The 24,595-nt window shown below is 50.9% G+C and overlaps 2 protein-coding genes across 2 annotated transcripts in view; both read left to right on the top strand.

Moving 5' to 3' along the window:
- The first annotated feature begins 1,697 nt into the window (after positions 1-1,697).
- Positions 1,698-18,253, top strand: EFHD1 (EF-hand domain family member D1). Its single transcript, XM_030954267.1, has 4 exons — positions 1,698-2,078; positions 9,556-9,703; positions 15,493-15,627; positions 16,607-18,253. Exons 1-4 carry the CDS (start codon positions 1,783-1,785, stop codon positions 16,739-16,741), a joined length of 714 nt encoding a protein of 237 aa, XP_030810127.1. The 5' UTR covers positions 1,698-1,782; the 3' UTR covers positions 16,742-18,253.
- A 4,433-nt stretch (positions 18,254-22,686) lies between these two features.
- GIGYF2 (GRB10 interacting GYF protein 2) overlaps positions 22,687-24,595 on the top strand; it is a 75,621-nt gene continuing 73,712 nt past the window's right edge. Inside the window, 1 exon segment of the mRNA XM_030954830.1 lies at positions 22,687-22,785. The gene's annotated coding sequence lies outside the window, so the exon portion shown is untranslated.

Here is a 24,595-nt window from a genome sequence, read left to right as displayed (position 1 = left end):
GATAGGAATTATGGGGCCAGGATAACAACCGTACGGATGGAGCTGGAATCAGGGAAGGGAAGGCCATGCAAATCCCTGCCTTACGTTGCTTACTTTTCCCCTTCCCTTGCTTATCTCTTTCCTTGCCTCTCCTACTCCTCCCCCGCGGCCTTCTCCCACCCATAGCTGTAGCCTAGAGCTCTATTTCCACCAGATGGCAGCCTGGCTTTGCAGTTGCTGATTTCACCCTCAGCTACTCTTTTCCCTGGACACCCTGCAGGCACAGAAGCGCCTTGTGTTGTTGGGCTCGTTGTTCTTCAGGGTGGCTAGTGACCCCAGCAGAACTCCTCGCTCTCCTCCCCGTTCCTCTCTGGTGGAAGGTGCCACGTCTCTCCATCACAGACGTGGCACCGCGTGAGGGCAATGCGGTGTGGGTATAGGACATGCCACCCCTTCCACACATAATAATATATCTCCAGGTAATACACCTGCAATAGCCTTCCTGTGTCACATGCTGTGGTGAACCTGCAGCCGTCCTGAGCCTCCCGACCCTCGCTGGGGCAGCACAGAGCTGCCCAGGCAGTATGTAGGGGCAGGGTGGCTGCAAATAGCTTCATCAGTCATTTTCTGAGTCGGTTTGGTGGGAATGAGCTTATCCAAGAAGGTCAACTGCAGGTCACCGCATCAGAGAACTGCTTCCTACCTGCCCGGAGGTGTCAAACAGCCACATAACAGACGCTGGGACCGGTCCCCCGTGACGCACAGGCTCGGGCACGCGGGAGCCATAAGCAGGCGGCGTGTCCGAGCCGGTTCTTTTCTCTCCCCCTCCTCCCCGGTGGGTAAATCCCATCAGCCGCCACCCTAAACCGCCCCACGCCAGCCCTAATACCATCTCTGGTACGCCATCAGGCTCACATCAGCCAGGCGAGGGACTGACAGTCCTGGGAGGGACACCCCGCAAGAGCCGGGGGACAGCAGAGGCGGCTTTGGGCACTATCCTGGGAAGGGGGGCTGGGTGGTGGGAAGAGGCCGCCTGCTGCTCGTGTTCTCTGGGGAAGGAGAGGGAATCCAGGCCTGAGCCGAGCTTTGTCCTGGGCTAATTTTAGACCGAGGAGGTAAGAGAGGGGAGGCGCATAGAGGGGCTTAAGGGGTCCCTCTGCCCTGGTGCGGGGCAAGCCTGATCTCCGTCGTCCCTGCAGCGCCTGGTGAGCCGAGGGTGTCCCGCTGCTCTCCCCGAGAGAGTCCCCCGCGGCCGGGTTCGGGGCACGTCTCGCCCCACGGAGCGGAGCGGAGCAGGCAGCGCTGTGGGGTGTACGCGGTCCGTGCATCCCAGCGCCAGTGCAGCGCCCTAACCGAGGGAAGACCCTATCGGTTAAGGGATGCGTCGGAGAGTGACCATGGAGTGGGGGTTCCCTGCATGAGGATGTGGGGAAACGGCCTCTGTGGGTCATCTATATGGGGATGGCTGCTGTATGGGAGAGCATACATGTCTGAGGTCAGCCTGGGGGATAGTAGCGCACCACATACGCGGGGTACCTCCGCATGCAGTGGCGGCAATCCCCACAGCCCCCCTTCCCCCACGGCCCTCCTTCCCTCCTTCCTCTCTCCCTCTTTCCCCCCGTCCCGCCGCTCCTCCTTAAGTGCCCGCCCCGTCCCAGCCTCCCTCCGCCCCGTCCCGCCCCGTCCCGCCCCGCTCCCTCCAAGCGAGGGAATAAAGTTGCGCACTGGGGCGGGCGGTCCTGGCTGGAGCGGAGCGGGGCTGAGGCGGCCAGCAGTGCAGCTTGCCGGCGGGAGCGCCGGGCCATGGCCTCGCAGGAGCTGGCGCAGAAGCTGCAGCGGCGGCTGCAGCTGGAGGAGAGTGGGGCAGCGGCGGAGGGCGAGGCAGAGGCGGTCAAGGGCGCGGCGGTGGCCGGGGAGGTGGAAGATCGGAGCTGCTTGACGGCCAGTGCGGGCGCAGAGCTGAGCGCTAAGCTGTGCCGGCGGCAGGACATAAACGAAGGCGCGGCGCAGCCCCGGCGGGCCGCCGTCTTCAACCCCTACACCGAGTTCAAGGAGTTCAGCCGCCGGCAGATCAAGGACATGGAGCGCATGTTCCGCCTGTGAGTGGGGCGGGAGCGGGGCGGGGGGCTCGCTGCCCGGCCCGTGGGCTCCGGGGCTGGGGCTCTGCCTTCCCCCGCAGCCCCTCCCGGCGCCGGCCCCCGGGGGCACATCTGGAGAAGGGCTGCCCGCTCTCAGCGGCACGCTCACATTTCTCCGCGGTTTTGCGGTCGGGCTGGAGGAAGCCGCGGCGCGTTCGCAGCACCATCTGATCCCCAGATTGTCCCTGTGCTTTGCCGGGGGGGCTTGTAGAGTTTGCCTGGGGCTCAGCCCTGCGTTTAACTCACGGCCTCTGCTCTGCTTGGGACTGGGACGGCGGCTGTTTCTGGTGGCACCCAGGAGCGATGGCTTTGCGGGATCTGGGTAGGACGGGGGGAGAGCACAGGCAGTCTTCTGCCCCTCACCCTGGGGTACCAGCTGGGTCTATGTCCCGGGGCCAGGCAGAGGCGCTGGACATTTGCCCGAAACAGCTGCGACCCTGAGCACCCCTAGCAGTCCTGCAGGCTCTGCCTGGCAGTGTCCTAGCTCCACGCAAAGCCCTGTCTGCCGAGCTTGGTGCTCCCTTCCGTGCACCCAAGCAAAGGTTGAGCACAGCTTCCTCTTGCTTCTCCTTCCGTGGGGGCTGCGATGGGATTCCCCTCCTAGCAGGAAGGTTTGTGTTAAAGTCAAGCTGCTGCTAGCCACAGGGAGAGCTGCTTCTGTAAGGAGGAAGGCTTGGCCCTTCCCGGGACCATGATCCTGCCCTTTTCTCCAGACTCTGTCCTGCTCCTGCAGTTAGGCTGTGTCTGGGTATCTTTGTCTGCACTCAGTTTTCCCTCCAGCACCACAGACCCGTGGGCTCCTGGGGACCAGTGTCCTCCCAGCCCCACAACAAGATGCCAGACTGGGAGGGGCCTACTGCCAGGCAAGAGATGGGAGGACTACAGAGCAAGGCGTGAGGATGTACTTCACCTTATGGAGGTGACTGAAGTGAGATTTGTAACTTGTTAAATCATTGTTCTCCGAGCTGAAAGCTGCCTTGGGCACCTTGGATTGTTGTGATGCTATCAAGAGCTGGTTGAATGCTGTCAGCTCTCAGCACTGCGGGGTGTTGCCTGTCCCAGCCAGGCTGTTGCCACAGGAGACCAGGCGATGGGCTTTTGTGAGCTTACTGGAGTTTGGAGTTCTTTGTTGCACAGGCAGTGTTGTGTTGGCAGCTGGTGCAGGAAGCGAGGTGGTCCAGGCAGGACTGCTGCTCCACTCTCTCCTGTGTCCCTTTTCACTGTGCTTAAAGGGGATCCCACTCTATGGAATGCTGAGACATGGTGCTGTGAGGGCTGGAGGACAAACAATGCAGGCAAGGCCTGAGAGCTGTGCGTGAGAGCCTGGACTGGGCAGTGGCACTGCCTCAATAGGGAAGAGGAAAGAAATGGCGGTGTTTTTGGGAAATGAAAAGTGGAAGAGCTGAATTGCAGCCTAATTTTTCAACAATGAGCTCATTAAACACTAGCCTTGTAAGCAGGAAAAGCTAGGCTTTGCAGTTGAATGCTAATCAGCTGGTCAATGTAGCTGGAAAGCATTGCATACCCTGTGAGAACTGCTGATGCCAAAGGGGGGAGAAGGTGGGCTGCATGCTCCCCTGTTGTGTCTCCTGGACAAGCAGCCAGGAAACCGTGTCCTGGTATTAGCTGTTACAGGCACCTGAGGTTTGCAGTGGCAGAGGATCTCATCTTTGGTCCATCTGCTGCCAGTGACCTGTCTCAACTATTGGCTGACATCACGTGCTCCATGAGGAGAGGAAATGTTCCCCTTAATTCCTGTCAGTCAGAGCTTGAGTTAATGTGATTAAGGCTTTAATTCTCTGTATGGCTTATTTGCCCTGGCCACCACAACTCGGGGTCTTTCTTACATTCCTCTCTCAACGGCTTATTTTTTTCCTTTAGTATCTTCTCATTGCCATAAGATGCCAGGTTTCCACTATGAAAATTCCCATCCAAAAAATGTTTCTTATCAGTTTAGTGGGACTTTTAAATCTGTAGTTCAGACTAAATTTGAACCTGTGGTCCTTTGCATGATGTGGGCTGGGTTATGGTTCCCCAGCTGAAAAGAAGTCCTGGTGATAGCAGCTACCTTGAATGCCTGTCATGGCATCCCATGGTATGGATTGTGGCTGTGACTGCCAGGGTGGAAGCAAAGAACTCATCTGAAAGTGGGACTTCTCAAAATATAGTGCTCCATCCAGTGCTGTGTGCTGCTAGCTACACCAGGAGCATCCTTCCAGAGCAGAAGTAATGCTCTTTGCTCTGGATGCTGCATTTGGGCTCATTTTTCTGCCTCTCTTGTCCAAGCCTCCTCTTGTCAGCATCTCTCCTTTTTGGCCCCATTCCACTGGAGATGGGGTGCAGGTATTTGCTGGAGTGCTGGGTGCAGGCAGCTCTCAGGATGGGTATTTTTTTGGCAGAAGCCAGGAAGTCTGCAGCTCAGGCTAATTATAATGTGACCTAATTAGCCGCCTATTCTGACAATATGTGAGGACCATGATAACCTCTCTTTCCTGAGTTGTCTAAGTGAACTCTCAGGGCCTCTGGAGTCTCACAGCTCCCCTTGGTGCCATCTTTGTCCAGGAAAATGGCAGAGGGGAGTGTGAAAGCCAGGCAGTGAGGCTCTGCCTGGCAGGAATGACCTTTATGAGAAATGTAAGGGGGAGGAAAACAGAGAGCAGCTTCATCTGTGGGGCGTGAGGGAGTAGAGAAATTCCAGTCTTGCTATTGCTTTTTATATCTAGGGAATTTCATGTGTTGCCCACACATTGCATAAGTGCCTTGAATCTGGCTGGTAGGAGAGGCTGTGATGTCCCCTTGCCCTCCTGGAGCCACTCAGGAGCCACTTTGCCAGGTGCCCCAGCCTCGTCTGAGCAGCAGAGCTGCTCTCTCCAGAGCTGCTGTGGGCTGTATGTGACCGGCTGTCTGTGGACTTCCAGTGGGCAGGGGGGTTCTTCCTATGGGCACTCAGCCTGGGCCTGCAGGTCTTGCCCAATGTCTTGGTGAAGATCTTAGTGGAGGAGACTCTCATCTTGCCCTCATGTCCCTCCAAGAGCAGAACGCCTTCTGCCTGGGCTGGGAGGATGAAGCTGCATGTGGCCAAGGAGCTTGTTCCTGTCCCCACCCTGGTATGGAGGAATTGTTTCCAAAGCTCTTGGCAATAGAATAGACTATTCCATTTGGAATGGAGCATCAATGATCACATCTAGTTCGACTGCCTGATTGCTTCAGGGCTGACCAAAAGTTAAGCCCTGTTATTAAGGGCATTGTCTAAATGTCTCTTAAACACTGACAGGCTTGGGGCACTGACCACCTTTCTAGGAAGCTGTTCCACGGTGTGACAGCCCTCTCAGGCTGAAAGAAAGGCTTCCTCAGGTCCAGTCTGATCTCCTCTGAGGCAGTTTTGAACCATTCCAATTTATCCTATCGCTGCATATCAGGGAGCAGAGATTAGCACCCCCTTCTCCATGTAAGGTGAAACACAATGCTCAGAGGGAATAAAGTGTTACTTAGGATTTGAAATATTTAAGAGGAGATTATTACTTTAGCACCATTATTCCAACTGCTTTACTTCAAAGCCTCAATTAGGCCATTGCAGCATACAGGAACTGCAGATCAAAGTACAGGTGCCCATAGTACGTGAAGCAAGGTAAGGTGCAGCAAACATGAACAGGGAGGGCAGGTTCTCATTCCAGCTTTTCTCAAGACATGTGAATGTTTAGAAACTTTTCTTTGATCCTTCAGCATCTGAAATTTCTCATTCAGTTGTCCTTTTTGTGTTAAGTGGGGTTTTAGAGGCAGCTGGAAGGTGACTACAGAGTCAATATAGGTGATGCAGTCCTGGGCATCTCCTTTTTCCTCTCTTCCTGATCCCTCTTTCTTCTGCGATGTGAACACCAGTGCAATATTTTTACTTGGGCAGTAATTGTGCCTAACATACTTTGTGCTCTTAAGCAAGTCTGTTCAGCAAGTATTCCCTCCTTCCTCCGCTTTTGTCTCCTGCTTTCCTCTCCCAGTGCTTCAGCAGCCAGGCATGCTCTGCAGTCCGGGTGGAAGCGAGCCAGCATGAGAATCTGGGTGCATCCTTGTTGCAGCAGATTTTGGCAGCCACTGCTGTGTTTCATTGCTGCCAGGAACACTGCTGTGGCAGCAGCGTGGCAAAGTTTCATCACAGCAGCCACAGTGCCTGTACTGCCTGCGGCATCCCAGCTGTTACAGGTGGGATCTGCTGTAGCCACGGCACTGACCTGCTGCCGGAGTGGCCTTCCTGTGACATGAGGTGTCTGTGCCTGTTGACACAATTCCCCTCTGCCTGTAATGCCTGTGCATCACTTGGGTGAGGCTTGGCTCATGCCGCAGGGAGCTTTGAGTGTGAAGGAAGCAAAGCTCTGGTGTCACATCAGGACAGTGAGTGATGGCAGGGCTCACCAGGCACCTGAGTGCTCTGTGCTTTTGCCATGCCACTCCTGGAATTCAGGTTGGGATGGCTTCCCTGGATGCTGTGTTTAGCTTGCCCTGGTGCCCTCTTCCAGCTCTGCCTGTGAAGGTAATGGCTGTCCATCACCGGGATGCAGGCAGCTGTGTGTGAGAGGTGTCCGGGGCTGTCTCAGCTCAGGGCCCTGACAGGGGGCTCCCAAAAGGCAGACAAGGGTTTTTTGATCTCTTGAAAGGCAGACTGTGGGGTCTTTGGTAGGACTGAGGTGTGCTGGGAGCATCAACTGACCAGCAAGGTGCAGTCTGCATTTTTGTGCCCCCCAGTGTTAAATGCCTGTGGTCTGTTGGGGGTGGGTGGTGGGGAATGAATAGTGCTGTTTCTCGTGCCATGTAAATATGCCTCTCCCTAAATAGTCTGGCTGTGCAGCAGCTGGGTGGCTGTACCCAGGTCCTAAAATAGTTTGGCTGTTTTAGGAGGAGAGGGGGCAGGGAGGGAATGTAGCAGTTTGCAGGGCGCTGCCATTGTGTTTCAGTGCCCCTCTGTCTGGCTGTCCCTGAGTGTAGGGGACTGGTAACCTGATTTCTGGGTGCTTCTCAGCACCAGCTGTACTCATGCTCAACACCCATTGTGTGGCTGGTACAGAGTGCTGCTCAGCCAGGCCCGCTGTTGGCAAGACCCCATTTCTCACAATCCTGGCTTTGTCCTGCCTCTCTGCAGGGATGAGTCCTGAAACTGTGCCCCATGCTTAACCCTTTCAGGGCAGCATACTGGCCCCTGGGCCAGTGTTTACCTACAGGTAGTGTCCATAACAGAAGGGTGAGATGACCACAGCAGTTATGGGCTGGGCTTGTGCCCTACTTCTGCCTTCATCTCTGTTACACAGAGCTTCCGTGTGGGGCTGGGCAGTGTCCCAACCCCAGATTAACAGCCCTTGGAGGGGACCTTGGTATTACTTTGCTTCTGCATCCAGCCAAAGGCAGCATGAGCCTGCTAGCCCCCCCAAAGAAAACTGCAACCCCAGGTGCCTTTCTGCTATTGCACATTTTGCTGCTGTGTCTAATCAAAGCACTGCATCTCCAACAGTGGCAGCTCTGCACCCTTTCTCTCAAACTTGAAAGAAAAGCAAACTGACAATTAAATATTGCACTTGCTATGCTTCTGTGATGTCTTAGGAGTGCATCTCAGTGCTGGGTTGGGTAATGCTGTGAATGTGCTTTAATTAACTGACACCTTCCTTGCTGTGAAGAACCTGATGTACTTCTTCCCTGTGACATCCCAGGTCTGTGACCTGGTTTCTGCTCTGATGCAGGTTTCTTTCCTAGTTTTTCAGAAGGAGGTCCAGCCTGGTGGGCTCATGGGTTTGCTGGGTATAGAGAGTACAGGCAGATTGGTAACAGGGGCTCTGTGCCAGCCTAGTTTGGCAGTTATGTCCCTGTCATTGGGAGTCTCTTAGTCCTGGGACCCTTGGAAACTAAGAGCCACAAGGAGTATCAGTAGTACTTATGGGGGTGGTGGGACTTTGGAAAGTCATGGAGACCACCTTAGTTTGGGGAAAAAGCATGTTGTGCCTGTGCTCATGAAAGCAGGGGCAGAGATCTTGGCTGCAGCTCTGCCTTGTGCTGCTCACGCCTGTACGCAGTTTGGGGCTGGTGGCTTTGTTCGTGCCTTCCTTTGCCACAGCTTCCTCTGTGGCTGTGAGGTTTTTCAGCTGGAAAGGGCTTTCTTCCAGGGTAACCACAACTGTGCAGATCTTTGTCTGGGATGGCTACAGCCCTCATTTCTTTGGAAGAGCACTAACAGTCAATAAAAGATGATGGGTGGGGGGATTTGGCTGGCTCCTGCCCACTGGAAAGCTTCAGCACTGCGCCTAGAGTTTCCTTCTGAATGGTTGAAAGGATTTAACTCTGTCAGGGTTGAGACGGTGGCACGGGGGCAGTGGCAGGCTGTATGCCAAGGCTGAGCCCAGCTTGGGAGACTCTGCCCTGTCCTCTCCTGTGAAGCCCTAGCTCTGTGCTGAACCTTGATGGCAAGACCAGGATGAAAGAGGGCTGTTGAGTGGCTGATAACAGAGCACCCATCCCTGCAGCTTTTGGACTTTGAGAGCGGTGATAGCCCTGGTGGGTGTGAAGTGCTGGTTGCTGGATGGGCTGGATGCTTTACCCACACCCACAGCAGATGTTGGGAGGAGTTGGTGCAGAGTCCCAGGCTGTGCACAGCAGATCACTTGCTGCCTCCCCATCCCTAAAGAATTCCTCCCCTTGCACGGGTGCTCTCCTCTGAAGAGTCCTTGCAGTCCTTCGTGCTCCATAGGGAGCATGGTCCCACTCTAGTCTTTCTCCTGGAGGTGGGCACTGGTTTCCTCTGCCAGCCTGGCCCTGTGGTGCAGCCCTGGTACCACAGCCCTGGCTAGGATTGCTGTGCTCCCCTGGAACTGTCTTTCTGCTCTGCCCGGGGACACAGAATAAACAGCTGCCCTGAAGTGCAGCTGTTCTAGTGGTGCTTGTTGTAGTACAAAAGCATTTTGTAGAGAAAAGATCTTAACAGCTAGAGGGGGACAGTTTTGCTTACAGAGAAAGATTGCTTTCTGCCAAGAGGTTCTGCTTGGTCTCTGCTCCCTGTTTCTCCTTGAAACTAGCAGGAAACCTCGCAGCAGCTGACTCTGCAAGCCTTTGCCTCACCACATTGGTGCATGGTGTAAGCTGCATGCAAGTTGCGTTTGTGCTGGACAGGCAAGTGGGTGAAATGGAAATCCCACTGAGATAAGCTGAGTTCCTCTGTGCTCTGTCTGTGTGGGTTGTTTGGTCTGAGCTCCCCTGAGCACTTCTCTCTTTGGTGAGACAGCTCTGAAAGCTGACAGCTACTTCTCTGAGCTTAATATATCTCAGCACTGGCCATGTCATGCAGCTTCTGCTCTCCCCTAAGCTTTGAACCTCACAGTGACTTTATCCATGTGCATGGTTCCTCTTCTGGGTGGATGAGTATGGGGATGATGATGGTTAACCCTTTCCCCTTTGCTCTCTGCAGGTATGACTCAGGACGGGATGGATATATTGACCTGATGGAGCTGAAGCTCATGATGGAAAAGCTGGGAGCCCCGCAGACCCACCTGGGGCTGAAGAACATGATCAAGGAGGTGGATGAAGACTTTGATGGGAAGCTCAGCTTCCGTGAGGTAAGGGTGGCTGCAGTAACAGACAGGAATGTGGCTGTGGGGTTAAAGGAAGAGGCAGCTGGGCCCCATATCTGTGGGCTGAAGGTAGCCCTCTCCCCTCTGTGTTTTTCCAGTGCTAGGGTGCAGTGGAGAAGGCAGTGAGCTTCCTCTTGTCAAGGGTGTGGAGCACTGCTAACCTCCATCTCCATGTGGCAGTCATGGTACCTGATGCCAAAGCTCTCCAACCTCCCTGCTTGCTTTGGAAGCACATTTGAGCCCTGTTGCAGCTGCTGGGAGTGCTCACTGAGCTCCCTGTTATAGCTGGAGCGAGCTGTGTCCCTTGAGTTTCCAGGTCTCATTGCTTGGCTCCTGTGGTGCAGCAGCTGAGGCCTCATTTCAGGTGCAGTGCAGGAGCTCTGCTTGGAGCAGCTCATCTCATGGGGCACAAAAGGCTCTCTCTTCCACTTGGTATTGGGACCCTCTCTGCATCATGCAGAGACCAGCCATGGCAAGCTTTATGAGGGGTGGTCACCTCCCTGCAGCAAGGAATAAATGTGTGGATGCAGCAGTTTGGCACTGCATGCTGGCTCAGCAGGGACACAGCTCAAACAGGTCTGTCTGTTACCACTGTATTGTGACAGCTGGGAGGACAGGTCAGAATCCTCTGCCAGGCAGAAGAAGAGAGGAAATTTGACCAGCGACCTGCATGTACTCAGGGGTACCCAAATCATCTCAGCAGGAATGAGGAACCCAGGTACCAGAAGCTCCTGTTGCATCATCTCCTCCTCTCACACTTTGATAGCTGGCTTGGCCACAAGCAAATGTCACACTGTGGCTTTCTGAATTAACCCACAGCCTCTTAGGTAGCAAGAGGAGGGGCAGCACTGTGTATGTCCTGCACCAGTTTTGAGGGCTGTGCTGCTTCCTTCTGTCCTGTGGGATGCCAGCAGTGGGCCCCAAGCAGCTGGGCTCCCTGGTTTCTGCAGGCGTGAGGTTCTCACCATGCCTCTTCCAGGGTAGGGCTCAGAACGTCAGGCTCTCCATTGTGGAAGTTTGAGAGCTTTGTCAGTGCTGGGAGGGAGGATGAGCAGCCAAGGCCTATGACTGGCTGGGCTGGTTGGGGCATGAGGGGTGACTGTCACTCATAGAGCTGCTGCACCATCTCTATGCACTGGCACATCACACCATGTTCCTCTGCTTTTGTGCCCCAAGGGCTTTGTTGGATTTATTTCACTGCAAGAGGGCAGCACAAAAAGACAGAGGCCAAGGACTTGGATTACGAGAGAGGAGAAACGATATGCAAATCTGGGAACTGAGAACCTGTCCCTGAGTTCCCTGCTGCCCGGTCAGAGGTGAACTGGAAGTAGCAAAGAATCCAGTGGAGCAGGAAGAGCACCATGCCCATGGCCCCAGGTCTCTGATTGCCAAATCACTGCATAGGCTGAGGAGCCCTCTGTGTGCATTCTGGGCCTCACTTCATTGCAGGTGAAGAGCTGGGGGCAGCCTCTGGGCTTGCTGCCGGGGCTCTCTCCCATGGAAGAGAAATGCCTCTATCCTCAAGGCCCTGAAATGATGTCCCAGCATCAGTGGCATGGCACGAATAGCAGATCAGCTCCTCTTCTGCTGCCACCTGTTTAGAGCACAGCCTCCTGCAGGGGTGCCAGTGCTGCCAGCCCCTGGCATGTGGCACATGGCAGCTGGTGCTGTTGAAGTGTCTTGCCAGAAGGGAAAACAATGGTCATGCAACAAGCTTGAGAGGCCCATGGGTTGGAATGAGGGAGCATCACTGGCAGAGCTCTGGGGACAAATTACACAGCAGCTTTGGCAGACACACAAAGCTTCCTGTGGTAGAGAGGAGCAGGATGCTTCTTGCCTTGCTGCAGATGTGCCCTGTCCAGCTGCTGTGTTCAGGCAGAGGGCTGACAGGGAAGCAGGTTTCCTGGTGGGTCAGGAGACCTGAACCATAGGCCTGTCCCATTCTGCTTCTCATTGATGGTGGCAAGCAAGCATGTGAAGGGTGACTAAGCTGACTCGGGCCATTCAGATGATACCAGGAGAACCCTGGTTTAAATAAGTGTCTGAACTCAGTAGAGTGCATCTATAGTACTGGAGGGGTCCTGTCTGCCTATCCAGAGAATACCAAGTCCTGGCATACCTGTGTGAACATACTTTTCTTGTGGCCTAGCCACAGAATTGGTAGGAACCTTTTTCACTTGCAATAGATCACCTTTTTCTACCCCTTTGAGTAGTGTTCTCCCATCCCAGATAAGCTGTTCCCTGGCAAACAGGCTGCTGATGAACCACAGGCCCTGTTAGGAAAGCTGCCTTGTACCATTGACCTTTGAACATCCACCAATATATTAACAATTAACTGTACAAGACTCCTGCCGTGACTCAAGCAATGAAATTTAGGCTTAAAAAGTTAAGGTATAGTGGAGGGAAAAAATCCCCACACCTCTGACTGTCTAGTTCCATCATTACCACAGGAAACTGGAGTTAATTGCTGTGATAGTAATGTGTAATTGGAGCTGCTACTTAGAACCCACAGAAATACACTCACTGCCCCCTACACCCTCACCAGCTGAAATGTTGACTCACATGATGTGTTTGCTACCAGGGCTGGTGCAAACCACATCCTTACATAGTGCTGCTTTTCTGACAAGCTGTTGTTGCAAGGCTACTGCTGCTGCCTGTCAGTCCCACGCCTCTCCTTGAATGATGCCCAGCCTAGCTCTGTGGTGTAGGTCTTGGGTCATGAAGGATGTGACAGCAGATCAGATACAATTTACCAGGTTAGTGGGTTGGAAAGTGTGGGTTGTGTTGTCCTCTTTGAGAGCAGAGCTTTGAAAGGTACCTACCTACATTATTCACTTTTGCTTCTCTCTTGACATTTCCTTGAGACTTAGCTGCACATGGTGTGTCCTGGGCCCAGCAAGGGTGTTACACAGGCTGGCAATGGGAGCTGAATGCAGATTGCTGGAGTTCTCTCGTTAGTAAGAGCCAATACCTCAAGGTAAGGTGGGCTGCAGGCTGTGTGCTGGAGCAATTGCTGGTGAGCTCCTGTGGAAAACAGCATGACATCCCATAGTGACCTTGCTGGATCCTTGGGACTGACATTATGCTCTGTCCACCCTAAGCAGTGTTTTAGTTCCAAGTTTCCTTTAACTCAGCCTGCCCTTTGTGGCCACAGCAGCCTGTATTCCTCTAGATGACTGCTGCGCCATCCCTTAGTTTCAGGATGATTCATGCTCACTTGTACTCATGACCCAGTCCCTCCCCAGGTGACAGCTGTATCAGACCTCAGGATTGTGCTGTCTTCACTGCTCTTTTCCAATGCCAGGAAGTGGGACTTTCAGGGTGGAGCAGGAGGAAGCATGACTAATTCCAGCCTAGCTGCCAGCCCTCTGTGTCACAGTGCCTGGTGGTGGCAAAGGGGATCTGAGCAGAGGGAGAGGATGTCTTGGGGAGGATTTGGTTTCTTTCCAATAGAAACCATTTATTTCTTACATGAAAACCAGTGAACCATGTATTTGGTTTGTATCTTATGTGTGTGTACTGGGTTTGCATGGCTAGGTTTTCATAGCAGGGGGTCTACAAGAAGTGGTTTCTGTGAGAAGCTGTTAGAATCTTGCCCTGTGGCTGGTAAGCCACAGCCAGCTGGCTCCAGGACAGACCTGCCACTGACTAAGGTGAGCCAATCAGGAATGATAGTAATGCCTCTGTGATAACATATATAAGAAGGTTAAAAAGTTCTTGTGCAGAGGTAATTATGGCCAGAGAAGAGAGGAGTGAGAATATGTGAGAGGAACAGCTTTGCAGACACCTGGGTCAGTGGAGAGGGAGGGAGAGGAGATGATCCAGGTGCTGGAGCTGAGGTTCCCTTGCAGCCCATGGTGCAGACCATGGTGAAACAGACTGCAGCCCATGGAGGTCCATGGGGATGCAGAAATCCACCTGCAGCCCATGGAGGATACCCATGCCAGAACAGGTGGTTGCCTGAAAGGAAGATGTGAACCCGTGGGAAGCCCATGCTGGAGCAGGCTCCTGGCAGTGACCTGCAAACCTGTGGGTAGAGGAACCCATACCGGAGCAGGGGAAGGACTCTTTTCCCTGCACAGTGGCAGGAACAGCTTGTGAAGAACTGACCATAACCCCCATTCCCTATCTCCCTGTGCCACTGGAGACAGGAGGTAGAGCTGGCAAGGAGGGGGGAGGGGTGAGGGGAAGGTGTCTTTTAAGATTTATTTTACTTCTCATCATCCTGCTCCAATGTTGGTAGTAATAAATTTAATTAATATCCCCAAGTTGAGCCTTTTTTGCCTAGGACAGTATTTTGGTGAATAATCTCTCCAGGGCTTTAGAACTCATGAACTTTTGTTACATTTTCTCTCCCCTATCCAGATGAGAAGGGGAATGATAGAGTGGCTTTGGTAGCCTGGCATCCAGCCAGGGTCAACCAACTACAATGTGTTTGGAGAAGGAAAATTCCCTTGCCAAGGCCAGCCTTTCTGCTTGCCCTGTGCTGAGCACTCACAGGTTAAGGGGCTGTTGTATGGAGCAGTGCCTGGTGAGCTGCCTGTGCGAGAGGGCGGCCAGCATCATCTCCACACCCTTCCTCATGGGAGACCTACCCAAACTCTTGCATTCCCACCAGCTTCTGCGAGCAACTTGAAGCAGGACTGTCTCAGTGTGAATGCTGGGACTCTGCTGCCCTCCTCTGGGACAGCTCGGGCTCTCCATAGAAAACATCAGACTCCCCAGCCTGGCAGTCTGAGGAGCACAGCACTAGATCTATTTGATGTTCCTGTGCAAAGGGATTTCAGGGCAAGCCTACCTGGTGTCTGCAGCCCTCTGGCCTGGCCTGAAGTGCATTGGTACAGCTTTGTTGCTTTGTGCTCTTTTTGTACTTGAGTGGCTTGTCCTTGTGTCTGTTCTCTCTGCACTGTTCCAAGCACTGAGACACCTCCTGGGGTTGCCAAGAATAGCAGGGAGTTACAGGACCTCTGCAAGTACACCTAGAGCTTCCACATCTTAATATGGAGTTTGGTTGGCAGGTGGATGGTGGTGCAGAGGTCTTTTTAAGCAGGCTGGTTTTGTTCCTTCTGTTAAAACAAAAAGAAAAGGTATGCTTTTGTGGAATGAGACATAACTCTTGTTTTCATTACCCTTTGCAATTCACTTCCCAATACACACTCTGCTGTAGTGACTCTGGATTTGTTAAATGGACATGGTCCAGTGCAGGACAGAAGTTTCACGCTACCTTGCTCTGTGGACACTTGTTCAAGCCACTCTGTCACAAGGGCCTGTACCTGGGCTGCAGTTCTCTCTAAAAGGACTGCACTAATGCCTTGGTTCAGGGAGGCACTCAGCCTGAGGTGAACCAGAGCTGTGTTTGCCCTGCTTTCAGTGTCATGGGATGTGACCTGAGTCCCTAGAACACTGGGGAAGCTGGTGGAGGGCTTATGGGGACATAAAGAGCTAAATCTGAGCCTGCCCAGTGGTTGTACTGGGCAGGTGCAGAGGTGGCCTCCTTCCTCTGACCACATAGCAGCCCAGGCTTGGTAGGAACTGTGCTTTACCAGGGCTCTGATTCCTGGGAAGCCTTCTTTTCCTGTGAGTTTCCTACTGCTTTTAGTCAACAGGACTGTGTACTGGAGCACAAGCTCCTTGTGGCCACTTGGTTTATATGGACCTGGTTTCCTTTGCTCTGAAACGTGAATTCCATCCCTCTCCAGGTGATTGTGCTGTTTGCATTTTAAGTTGTTCAAGCCTCAGTGAAAAACCTGAATGTTTCCTTTCTGTCTTGCTAGTTCCTGCTGATTTTCCATAAAGCTGCAGCTGGGGAACTTGAGGAGGACAGCGGCCTGTTGACTCTTGCGAAGCTCTCGGAGATAGATGTGTCCATTGAGGGAGTCAAAGGAGCCAAGAACTTCTTTGAAGCTAAGGTATGTGGCACAGAGGAATATGAAAAAACCCAGCTGTAGCTGAAGCTCAGCTACTCATCTGTAGCTGTGTTTCCTTTCAAATTGCACTCCAGCTAGAGTCTTTCTGTGGTCAGTCAACACACCAGAGCAATGTCTGGCTGCACCACACCAGCAATGACTTGTGTCCCTGTGGCTGGAACTAGGTGGCTGACCTCTTTTAAAGACAAAAGTGTCCTGAAAAACTAATGCAATAGGGACAGAGTTTTCCCTTTTGCAAAACCTCCCTCAACCAGAACACTCTGAGTTCAGTAGTGAACGGAGTGTTTTGGAGTGTAGGATTTCAGATATCTCTTTCTCTGTAACCTTTGGAATCAAAATAATTCTGCAGGGTCCTGGGGTTGGCAGAAAGAGCTGTACACCATCCGAAGCTGACAAAGCACCCTTTCTGAAAGCTCTCTTGGAGAGAAAATAATCCTGCTTGTTTATATAAGAAGTTTTTTCCCAAGAGCCTAACACAGCTATTGCACAGCAGATGTACTGAGATGAAAGCTGGAAAAATAGCCAGCAAGTAAACAATGTCTCTTTGATCTGCAGATTATCCATGGTGTAGTATGATGTTCTCAGATTTGGCTGTGATTCAGAGTGTTTTCTGCAGTAGTTTCTCCCACTGCATACTCACAACCTATGCCCTGCTGCCTGGTAATAGAAATAATGTATGTGACCCAGTACTGATGGCCTTGTTTTGGTCACTTGTTAGTGACTTATTAGTAAGTGGCCTTTCTTTTGTTGATGTTAAAGTAAAGGAAAGTAACAGGTATTGTGTGTAAATACCCAAGCATTGCAGTGTAATTAATACTTGAGGTGTCCTGCAGAGCATCCCAGCAAGCACTGGGAGGTGCAGCAAGCAGTTCTGTGTTGCTCATCTGGGAGTAGCTCTGGCTTTGTCTCTCCCTCTGATGCAAGGCTTGACACTTGTTTATTTTCTCTCTGTCTCGTAAAGGCTCAAGCCCTCTCCTCAGCCAGTAAGTTTGAAGCAGAGATAAAAGCTGAGCAGGATGAGCGAAAGCGGGAAGAGGAGGAAAGGAAGCACCGCCGAGCGGCTTTCAGGGAGTTAAAGTCTGCATTTACCCAGTAACCAACCAGCCAATATGCACTCTGAAATTGCACACCACTTGGTACGTTTCCCAGATCAGGGCTCTGCCTGGACAGAACTGCTTGGATCCTGCCTAAAACTCATCACAGCTTTGCTAGCCTTCCTTTCTGGAAGATCCTCCTGAGCTCCTAAGGGCACAACTCTCGCAGTTACTATGCATTTACAATGATGTGAATAGTGGGGGCTGTGTCCGGGCTGTTTGCTCTGAACTGTTAGGAGCACATGACCCTAAAGCAGAAACAGCAGGTAGCAAATCCTGGGTGAGCACTGACAAGCGTCATGTTTGCCTACTTCGTTCTTTCCTATAGATCCTTTTTCTCTTAATCCTGTATTAATTCATTCCTTGCTTACAGGCAAGTAGTGAGGTCTTGTGTAAATCAGGGTGTACAAAGTACAGTTTGACTTCTGTATGTTTGTACTGCTGTTGGGTGTTGTCACCCTTTTCTTATTCCTCAAAGCCCCGTGCCACAGGCACCATGAAAACACTGTGAAGAGAGAAAGATAATTACTAGGGACATGGATCAAATTCATTATCATTTCCTGTAGCATTTTCTGCCACCCAGCATGTTGAAGAGTCTTCCAGTTTCTCTTCTCTGAAGTGCCATAGTAACAAACTCTTCAGTCAGAGATGAGATTCCACAAGACTTCAAAGGGAAGAAGCTGGCTCTCTTAAACGAGGAATAGAAAACTGAGTTGCCTGACCATTTATCTTCTTTCACATTCCATCACATTTAGTGTACTGTACAGCTTCACTGTTATTTTCCAGGCTTAGGCAGCTGTATCTGTTTTTAGGGGGTATTGTCAGCTGGACAGTGCAATTGGATGGCACACTGGGCTTTTCTATTTGGAAATTTGCTCATAGCCTGAATCATGAAGGTGACATTGTTTGGTTTCATTAGAGGCACAACAGAGAACACCAGCACAGCATACTGAGCACCCCCTGCTCAGAGAGCAGGGAGGTGAGCACATTTAACTGAACTGAATTTTGAGGGCTTGCATTATACTATTAGCCATTTTTTCTTGGAAACATGGGGAACTTGCCCACAAATGCTGAGATGCCCACTGCTTGTCTGGATATAAACCCTGTTGGTCATGGTAGGGGAATTTCCCTCAGAGACCTCTTCCAAGACATGGATTTGCTGAAATTCTGCCTCTGCTCTTGCCCAAATTCATGGCAAAATGTTAAATTTTTTTTCCCAGAACAAAACTCACCAGTCATCTTTTCATTTGTCTGTTTTGCTTCTTAAACTGTGAGCACTAAACTGTGAGCATGGAATAATAACTAGAAAAACCTCTACTCTTTAATGTCAGGTGAAAGAATTGCTAAACGATTAAACTGTGTATATATCTTCACAGATTATATTTTATAAATCACGCTTTTGTAGCTAAATATTTATAATTAAATGTTTTTATACTTTACAACAAAGCAGATAATTTCATCTTCAATTATTTCTCCTGTTGCTGAAATGTGAAAATAAAGCATTGTTATCTCCAGTCTTGTCTGTGGCTTATTTCAGGTCTTTGAATATAGCATTTTTCACAAATTATAATAGTAATCCCCAAAGCTTGGTGACTGGGGGAAGTGTTCAACCCCTTCTTGAGAACACTTCCTGTTCTGCACAGCAGTTCTGGTGTAAGAAGCCCTAATGTTTGCATTCCCTCAGAAAGGGACATGGCTGTGTAAATACTTGAAATACTGCCTGCTGCTAAATGTTGACATCTGAAGGTTGTCAGCCTTTCCTTATCTTAAAATAGCCTCTGTCTCAGCCCCCATAGTGCCCCAGCTGGGAGCTGGGCAGGTTGCTTCAGCTGGAATTCCTTTTGCATTTCCTGCTTCTGCCTTTAATAAGGGAGAAAAAAGAAAAATACATGGCTATGTGAAAATATGTCTCCAAGCATTTTGTTTCTACTATTGCTGATCTGCTAAGCTTTGCTGGCATGGCCACACTGAGGAGGGGGTTTAGGAAGAGGTTTAACCATGCCTTGTTTCAGGTCCAGTGATGAAATAGAAGCCATAAATATTTTATTCCATGCAGCTCTGCTCTGTGCCAATACATTCACTGTGTCTATGAGTCCTTGGGTCTCAGAGGTCAGGTAAAACCAGGGTGAAGGTTCCTTAGTGTCTATTTCCCCAGGAAAATTGTGGCACTGCAGCTCTTGATTTTTATTTTATTTTATTTTTTCATTTTTTTACAGCATAGCAAGCACAGCTGAGTTCTGCTGCTTTGCACATGCAGCTGGGTAAGGAGCCCAGGACTGCAGGAGAAGATGGTAGAAAAAGGCTTTCCAGTGGTTTTATTTTAATAGAATTGAGTCAACTCCAGCTGACAAATTTCAGTAAGGAAGTGAGCATTGTCTATGGTTTTGTTCAATTCAAATGGGTGCTGTTTGCTGGGACCTGCATTCAGTGCAGTGAACAATAAGTGCTTTTGCATGTGCATTTATTTGGAAGTTGCAGCAATGTGTGTTTTGAAATGACTTTGCAAAAATGGACATTGGGAAATTAATTGCTTTCTAAATTGTTCTGTTTTACTGGCAATTATTGGATTAGATAACTGTGTCATTAGGTTATGCAGAAGTACTAAAGAGAAGTTGCCTAGCTCTATCTCCCACCTAAAACCATGTGAAAACACTTAGTGGTATTTACCTGTAATTTATCTATCACAATCCTTGATGCTCTGTCCTTCTATGCCTGATGTCACCACAGGTGGCTCTCAAAGGTCCTGGCAATCCCAGCTCTCCTTAGTGATGCCTGCTGGTACATTAATGCCTCTCTGGTATTTCTGACATGCCACAAGTGACTCTTAAGTCAGTGATGGCAAGTAGAGGAGCTTGATGAAAAACCAGTTGTGTTGAGTGGTCTTTCTCAGAAGGGACAAACACTTGCCTCATGTATTTCATTCATCTAGAATGGAAACTTCAGGTAGTCCTTGATCCCTGAAGGGGTTTTGTTTAACAAAAACATTACTTTCCCCAGAGTAGGCAAAGTACAACAGAGGAGTCACTAGCACTTCAGCCACCACCAAGGGTGGGTTCAGCCTGTCGGGATGCTCAGATTGCAGTGGATTTCTCAAGGATGCTCCTGTCACAGTCATTGCTGTTGGCTGCAGGGGACAGCCTATGGCAGCAGGAAATCTCACCTAAAGAGCTCAGTGTGGTCACAGCAGAGAGAAAGAGAAATGGTGTGATCAAGCTCTTCCTGGCTCAAGGTTTGGGGTTTATCTGTGAGGATTAAGGTGACAAAATAACATTTTAACCTTATGGGAGTGTCCAAATAAACTCAAGACATCTAAAAGTAATTGAGTGTTGCAAAAGTAGCAACTTGTTTGTGGTATTGTGTCTTTCAGCACAAGCCACCTGAGGTGACAGATGCATTGAAGTGACTGACTTTAAAAACTGCAGTTGGATGTTTGCCTACTTTGCTGCTGTTTTCATTATTTTTAGGGATGTGACAAATGAGGACATGGAAAACAGAGGCTGCTGAGAACGTATTGATTCTTCCCAGACAAAATCCCTGGTTATTTCAACAAACAGGGGAACCACTTTTCCAAGTAACAAAATGCAGGAGTGGCAAGGGGAAACATGACTCTGACACATCCTTCTGGGCCGCTTTGTGGTCATTATTTTTCATTTCAAAGCTGTGCTCTGTGTTCATAGCTCTACCAGTGTACTGAGGGAGCCAGAATGGGTGAAAACAAGGGGTTAGTAAGGAAAGTTTATAGTATGTTGGGAACGCTGCTTCCCTGCACTTGGGTTTTTAATAGGGTGAATGAATTGGCACAGTAATCCAGGGCTCTGAAGTGCATCATGCCCTTGGTACCCAGACTGGCTGCTGGGGTGATTTCACACCTACACAATATCAGCTGACATTCTGTCATTGAGCCATGCAGGAATTTTACTGCACAGGTACAGTCTTGAATTTTCATGAGATTCTCTCTGTTCTGCTTGAATGAGTTGTGGAAGATTTAAGATGCATCTGCTATTACCAAAAGATTGTCATCTGAGTTTCCTTGAGGTATTTTACGGAAATGCCAAGTTCTGCAGATGAGGAATGTTTCAGATGCTTCTTGAATTTGAAATTGGTTTTGTTTTTTTTTTTGGTCTCAGTAATATAATGTTTGTGCTAACTGGGATAAAAAAATTTCCACAAGTGCTAAACATCTTCCATCTCAGATAAAGGTTGTCTTAGAGCATGTGAAAATATTTTTGAGTGCTCAAACTCACATTTGATAAGTAGAATAACAAGGCACAGCTGCTTCTGCAATTAAATTGGAAGTTCTCACTGACAGCTTGAAATGCAGCAGTCTCCCTCCCTCCCTCTCTTTATCATTATTAGTATTGGCTCAAGCTGTGTGACAACAACCAGGGGGATTGAATGCAGTTTATCAGAGGCCAGCCCTTTTCTAGGGAGCTTTGCTTTTCCATACCAGCCTCCTAACGGAGTAATTCCATTCTAGTTTTTTTGGGTGAGGTAGTCCTATGTTGCTCTCAGCTAAAAATAAGCCCCAAGAATTACAGGCTTTCAACCCATTAGCTCACAAGAATCACTAGTATTCACTGTTGCATCATTTTTGGCTGTCATTCAGTACACAATGACAAGTATTTATTCACCTAGTAGAGGATGGAGAAAGCTACATGGGTTGTGGCTGACATCATGATTAGAGTGAAACTGTTTCAGCTGAAAATGGTTACACCTTCAGCAATGCGTAACAGCCAAGAATAGTTTTTTACACTGAAGGAGCCACATGGGGCTATTCTGCCTCATGTACTAATATGGGTTTGGGGACTAAAAATAAACTGGTATTTTTAGCTGAAGAAAGTTTGCCTTGAGCTCCTGATTTTTCCATCAGAAGAGTCAAAATATGTATCATCTAATGCCCTTTCTCTGTCAGCAGCAACAGCAGCTGCTGCTGCCTCCCAGGATGACTCCCACGGCAAAGCGTCCTCAGGGCTTCTCCAGTGCCTGGGCGAGAGTGGGTCCAGTGCCTGGGCACTGAGAGTGCTCACACACGGTGGCTTCTCACAGAGATTCTTGTGGCCACCAATAAAGCTGAATTGTCTCATGGAACCACACAGAAGGAACAGATAAGGCTGGGAGCCACACTGTGCTGCTGAGGCTGCCTGTGTGTGTGAGACAGAGTGGCGGGAGGGTGGCAGAATCACGGAATCATTCTGGTTGAAAAAGACCCCTGAGATCATCGAGTCCAACCTGTGACTGATCCCCACTTGTCAACCAGACCAGGGCACTGAGCGCCATATCCAGGCATGCCTTGAACACCTCCTGGAACAGTGACTCCACGACCTCCCTTGACAGCCCCTTCCAATGCCTAATCACCCCTCCTGTGAAGAATTTCTACGTAGTGTCCAACCTAAACTTCACCTGCTGCAGCTTAAGGCCATATTTTCCTGTCCTGTTCCTTGTTCCCTGGGAGCAGAAGCCATCCCCCGGCTGCATCCTCCTGTCACAGGGAGTTGTGGGAAGCTGGAAGGGCCGCCCTGAGCCTCAAGCCGAGCCCCCCAGCTTCTTCAGCTGCTCCTCGTCAGACGGGTGACCCTTCCCCAGCTCCGTTCCCTTCTCTGGACATGCTCCAGTCCCTTAACATCCTTCCCGAAGTGAGAGGCCCAAATCCGGACACAGGACTCAAGGTGTGGCCTTACCAGTGCCGAGTACAAGGGGAACTGAGGCAGTGATTTGATTACCGGGGGTTCGGGCAGGGCGGAGGCGCGGGTACCCCCGGCCCTGCCACGTCCCTCCATCTCCCCTCAGGTCTGTGAGTGGAAGGGGTGGGGGGGGCGCTGCGGCGGCTTCGCGCGTCCGGCAGGGGGCGCTGGAGACTCGCCCCCTCCGGGGTGACGTCACACGGAGGGTGGGCGGGAAGCGCCGCTCCTTCATCCGGGTCTCGCGGCGGGGCCTGGGGGCGTGGCCTCACCCTCACGTGACGCTGCGTGGCGGCGCACCCGCCATCTTGTGTTGTTGGGTTGAGGAGCCGCCGCGGCTGTGAGGGACTCTCCGCCCGGGAGCGCAGGTAACGCCGTCCCGCCGCCTCCCGGCCCCGCCGCTGCCCCGGCCGTCCCCACCACGCCCCCGTCGCCGCGCGCCCCGCCCGACCACCGGCCCTGCCGGCGGCTCCCGTCCGCCTCGGCTGCCGCAGCACCGAGGCGCCCCGCGGCCTAACCGGGAGGCGAGGCCGCCCAGGGGGGTTGGGGGGTGCGCCTGGAGGGCCCCCCTGCGCTCCCCATGGGCCTCTGCAGGGGTCGTTGGAGCTGGGGCGAGCGGGCCTTGCGCTCTCCATGCGGGTCCTTGGTACTTGTCAGGCGGCGGCGGGGCGCCCGCCGCTCCTCAGCGCCCTCCGGGGCCGTCTCCCCTCGCACTGACCCTTGTGAACTCGCTCGTCCCCTCCCAGCCCAGCGGCAGCGCCGCGGTGAGCCCCGCTTCGAGCACGCCCGGCCCTGTCGGGTTACCCTGGCCGAGGAAGGAGGGAGCTCCGAGCCTTCCCCCGCGCAGGCAGCAGGGTGCTGGGAGCAGCGGTGACCGGCAGTGTTTGACTGGAGAAGCCTTGGCAGGCTGAAGAAAGCATCGATCACAATTGTGTACGTTTGGTATTGATCCAAGACAAGTAGTTTCAGTGTCAACAGAGTACTTACGGCTTTTTCGGTTCTGATTGCACTTTGAATTGGGACAAGGTGTAGGCCAAAAGGAGGTATTGCCAAGTAGTGCTCCTGGAATAAAAATCCACGTTTCCCCCAGTAACATTCAGTTCAACGTTCGTGGTGTGCTGCTTTTACTGTAATTCTTGAATATCTGTTTGCTTGGGTGGATGGGAAAAGAACTTTTGAATTCTGATTACATTCCTCTAACTTCTTGCTGCACATTTTATTTTCTTGCTTCAGGAGCTGACTTGGGCAAGTTCCTGGAAAGTACGTGTGAATTTTTTTCTTATGATTCTGCTGGTTGCTTTTGTTCTTAAGAAACTCTTTAATAAACAAAAATTAATTTGCTATTCTGTGAATGGAGCATTTGGTTGATACAAATGATAATTGGAATGTATCATTGGATACAATGATAATTGGAAACCTTTGTAAACAAAATTAGTCGCAGTTGTCACCAACAAAAACTTTGTTTTGCTATTTTTAAGTTTTGTTATTGGGTGGTGACTGCAGTGGATAATGAGAGCATTATTGCTATGAGGTGTTGGTTTTCTTGCCATGCATTTGAATAGGTATCCTTTGAGCAGTTAGTTGATGCTGGTGTAAAAATGTGTGACCTAATTAATCCTGGGGGTGCCAGCAGAAATGTTGAGTGTCCACGGCCCCATCTGCACCTGCTTTGCTCCCCAGGTTCATGTAGTTGTACAAGTCAGTTGATATCAGTGGTTGTGTGCCTGGTGTTAATTTCTGAATGAATGTGTGATTAAAAAAAAAAAAGTTTCTGTCTAATAGTTTGCTGGATTAAAGAGAAGGCAGAATTTTAGCCCTGGAAGTTGGATGTCACCTTTTATTTTGAGACTTTGATAGACTGGTTCAGTATCTGGCAATATTGTGTGTAAATACTGGGGTTGAATGGTTTTAAGAGCTTCTCAGGCTCTCCCAGCCCCTGGATACAGGAATGTGCCTGGGGACACCTGCTCACTGTATTTCTTTTGAGGCCTTTTTCTGAATGGTTTCTTGAGACTGTGTTTTAAAGGAGGAGCATAGAACTAAAGCATAATGTGGTTTTGGAGCAGCAATGATTTGTTTCACAGGGTGCTTAAAAAAAAATTGATGCCACAGTGAAAGTTTGGACTCTTGTTACAGGTGTTGACCTTGAGGATTGTAAAATATCCTCAGGTGCTCCTG

This window comes from Camarhynchus parvulus, chromosome 9 (genome assembly GCF_901933205.1).
Source record: "Camarhynchus parvulus chromosome 9, STF_HiC, whole genome shotgun sequence".
Classification (NCBI taxonomy): domain Eukaryota; kingdom Metazoa; phylum Chordata; class Aves; order Passeriformes; family Thraupidae; genus Camarhynchus; species Camarhynchus parvulus.
Note: the sequence above shows the minus strand (reverse complement) of the source record. Positions and strands in the feature narration are given on the sequence as shown.

Bases quoted from the DNA above. Each gene is read 5' to 3' on its own strand.
- EFHD1 (XM_030954267.1), top strand. From the start codon at position 1,783: ATGGCCTCGCAGGAGCTGGCGCAGAAGCTGCAGCGGCGGCTGCAGCTG. The intron at 2,079-9,555 runs GTGAGTGGGGCG...TGCTCTCTGCAG, and splicing joins ATGGAGCGCATGTTCCGCCT to GTATGACTCAGGACGGGATG. The intron at 9,704-15,492 runs GTAAGGGTGGCT...CTGTCTTGCTAG, and splicing joins GGAAGCTCAGCTTCCGTGAG to TTCCTGCTGATTTTCCATAA.